This window comes from Elaeis guineensis, chromosome 7 (assembly GCF_000442705.2).
Source record: "Elaeis guineensis isolate ETL-2024a chromosome 7, EG11, whole genome shotgun sequence".
Lineage (NCBI taxonomy): Eukaryota > Viridiplantae > Streptophyta > Magnoliopsida > Arecales > Arecaceae > Elaeis > Elaeis guineensis.
Window position 1 is genome coordinate 12,611,459 of NC_025999.2, and position 3,215 is coordinate 12,614,673.

At 45.4% G+C, this 3,215-nt stretch overlaps 1 protein-coding gene across 1 annotated transcript; it reads right to left on the reverse strand.

The window, feature by feature from the left end:
* Positions 1–704: 704 nt before the first annotated feature.
* Positions 705–2,657, reverse strand: LOC105049149 (microtubule-binding protein TANGLED1). Its single transcript, XM_010928717.3, has 4 exons — positions 2,529–2,657; positions 2,277–2,419; positions 2,084–2,142; positions 705–1,750 (listed from the first exon to the last, which is right to left on the reverse strand). Exons 1-4 carry the CDS (start codon positions 2,607–2,609, stop codon positions 957–959), a joined length of 1,077 nt encoding a protein of 358 aa, XP_010927019.1. The 5' UTR covers positions 2,610–2,657; the 3' UTR covers positions 705–956.
* Positions 2,658–3,215: the final 558 nt, after the last annotated feature.

Genomic DNA, 3,215 nt, shown 5'->3' on the forward strand with positions numbered 1-3,215 from the left:
TCGCAACTGATTCCACGTGGCGAGCTACGGCAATAGCCACGATTCCGCTCCACTACCCCTTGCAATAAATTCCGCCTGACTATGGACGGCCCACTACCAGTCGGTTACGAACGTCGCTATCAGTCTGTGGCACCCTCCCCCTATAAAAAGGGGAACCCCAGATACGTTATCATCTAAGCTCTCATCTTTTTATCTAAAAACTCTGCTAAATTCTCCGTTCGAGCGCTCCATTCTTGTTGAGGCAGAGAACTGACTTGAGCGTCGGAGGGTCTTGTCGGAGCAACCCCACCTCCGGTTTAGACTTCCTTTGTAGGTCCCGGCGGCGACCGCGACTTCCCCAACTCCAGCTTCTCCGACGCAAGCGGATTTTTGCACCAACACAAGCCAAACTCTAACTTTTCAAACCTCGACTTACAAACAAGTTGAGCTTATACCTCAAACTCTGCAAAATTGAACAGAAGCTTGGCTCTGCTTTCAAGCTCAGCTGAAGAGATAAATGAACTAAGCTCTGCCAAGGTTGGCTCAAGGTCGATTATCCGTTTCATTTGTAGAGCTAAGCCCATGGACTCAGCTCCTCGGCTTGTCTCCATAGTAGATTAGCTTCTAGCCTTCAAGACATTCAGATGTTTTGAGGATTGAGAACTCTCTGCTTTAGAATCATAATCACAATTGATATCATAAATTTCTTTTCATGAGAATTCAAAGAGGTGAATAAAATCATCTCTCTTGCTATTGATTTCTTTTCTGTAAGAAAGAACTTAGGTTAAAGTACCCATATTTTATGCCCAATAACGCAAATTAAATAACTAGATACATACACACAAATGAAAAACTCTATTTCTTTGCCTCTTCTCCTTAGCTGTTGCGCTTTCCCTCATTGGCCCAATGAGGTTCCAGTTCCAGGTGTACATTATTAGAAGAATTATAAGCAACTCTAACTTCAGTTGGAATGGCTCTCAAATCCTTCTGGTGGAAGAGATCCTCACAGGAGTACTAAAATTGGGCCGCTGTTTCAATCCACTCATCAACCCACTGCTGCTCTTCTGAAGGGAAATTCTGGTCCTGATTGGAGATACCAATCTGCTGGCCAACTTGGAGGGTGAGAAGGAGCACCGCCGGGCCTTCGGCACCACCACCTTTTCAGTAGGCGAGTTCAGAGCCATTGCCGGGACTGCCTTCTTCGACTTGAGCTGCAACTTCAGTGATGTGGGTGGTGACTTGATGATGAATTTATGAGGGATCTGCTGCCTTGTCCTGCCAATGATGGGAGACTTGGTCCTGTAGAAACTTTGTTTGTTGGAAGATGAAGGTGAGGAGGAAGATGGGAGGAAGAGAGGATTGGGGAAGAGCACTGCTTTCTTAGCCCAAGGTTTGTTCTTCGGTGATACCCGGTTAACTGTAACTGAAGTCCTGCCACCAATACTTCTGTCCTCCCTTTTACTGAGAGGTGAGGTTGATTTGAATCTGATACGGGATCGAGCCCTGGTAAGCCTTGGGGAGCCTGATTCAGGTCGAATGGTTTTCGATACAACCTGTTTCTCCTTCATTCGCCTTGCCCGCAGCTCAGAGCTCTCGCAACGCAGCTTCTTATTTCTGTGGATGGTGTCAGGAGTTTTGGGATCTGTAGTTTTGGTTTTGGGAAGCTTGGCAGAAGCTGCAACCACTTCCTTTGCAAAGTGGCTGGCCTGAAGGATCTCTACTACTGTTTCTCCTATTAGCATTGCTGGTAGTGACATTCGCCGCCATTCACCTGTATGTATCCATTGTTTGTTCATCATGACTGAATTCAACACTCAAAAACATAGACTCAAACATCTCTAGAAAATGAGAGGAATGCAAGAGAATGGATTGAGGATTTTGGAAACAGATAATTAGAACTCCAAAAGCTAATGAGGTCCAATATATTCCAACATTAGGAAATGGGGAATCTTCAAAAATGGAAAACTGTGGATAGATCACATATTTCACAAAAATGATAACCATTAGGCTAGAAATAATGAACAAACAGGGACATTAGGGGGGAAAGCAAAAGAGCAAGCACAGAATTTCCTTTCGGAAAAATTAATAAAGCTGAAGTCTGTACCATTAATACTCCCTGGGAATTTCCCTGTTGGTGATTTCCGAGCTGGAGGGTTCTTCATCCTGCATTAAGAATCAGTGATAATAAGGGAAAAAGAAAAAACTTCACTTGCAAAGGGGTGGTCGATTTAAATAGGGACAGCAAAATGCCTGCAAGAAAGGAAGAAATGTGGATAAGAATGGCCAAATGAGCAAACCTTAAGGTTTCCTGCTTGCATCGAAGGCTGGTTCTGAGATACCCTCTTGTGCTCCGAGGGCTGAGGCTCACACCAGAGATGACCTTGGCACCGCCTGTCACCGTGTACTGGAGCTCCTGCAGGCGAGCCATGCACCTGTCCACCTTGACAACAAAAGAAGGAAAATGAGTTCTAGACTTCAAGATCACATCGAACAGAAGAAGAAGAAGGAGAAAGGAAGGATGAGGAAGGCAACCAAGGATTCATTAGTACCTTCTTTACTGTTTCTCTGACGAGAATGGGGTTGATTGCTGCGGCCATTCTCTTCTCCTTGGTTGGAGTCTTGGCCACCATCTTGGGTTTCCAGAACCCTATTCCTCTGTGCCTCTCTCTCTCTCTCTCTCTCTCTCTCTCTCTCTCTCTCCGAGCCTGGGATCTAAAGTGAGTCACATAGAGTTTGAACTGCAACGTATGTGGGTTTCCAACGGTCATTTCCATCCACCTAACCAACGGCTACTTTCTTTGACTTTTGTACCCTTTAAAGCTCTTTGGTTCTCTCTTTTGAACTCTCGACAGCGGAGAACGCTTGCTTGAGTTCACGTTTAACGCCCCCCTAAGCTCTCTAGTCTCTATATCTGGAAAAATTTTCAGCGAAATCAAAATATAACGAGTTATTCTTGGGAATAAAGAATGACAGGGAACAAGTGCCCAAGATCATCGTACATTTGAGAGGATCGCGGTTGGATCCTTGCGCGAAGGAAGGGTTCACCATCCTTGGCACTAATCCACCGTTGGATCGCGCACCGGACAGACCAAAGAGATCTGAAACTCCGCCATTCACCTGTCCGCGCAGATCTTAAAGGGAGCAGTGTATGAACCAACGGTGGATTTGAGCCAAGGCTACAACTCCAAACCTATTTGAGAGAGGCAGCTACCGGGCCCTGTTTCCATTAATTTTTA

Excerpts from the sequence above, each read along its gene's own strand:
- LOC105049149 (XM_010928717.3), bottom strand. The coding sequence starts at position 2,609 with ATGGTGGCCAAGACTCCAACCAAGGAGAAGAGAATGGCCGCAGCAATC. Across the intron at positions 2,143-2,276 it reads TGCAAGCAGGAAACCTTAAG|GATGAAGAACCCTCCAGCTC; the intron begins GTTTGCTCATTT and ends TTCTTAATGCAG. Across the intron at positions 1,751-2,083 it reads ATTCCCAGGGAGTATTAATG|GTGAATGGCGGCGAATGTCA; the intron begins GTACAGACTTCA and ends GGATACATACAG.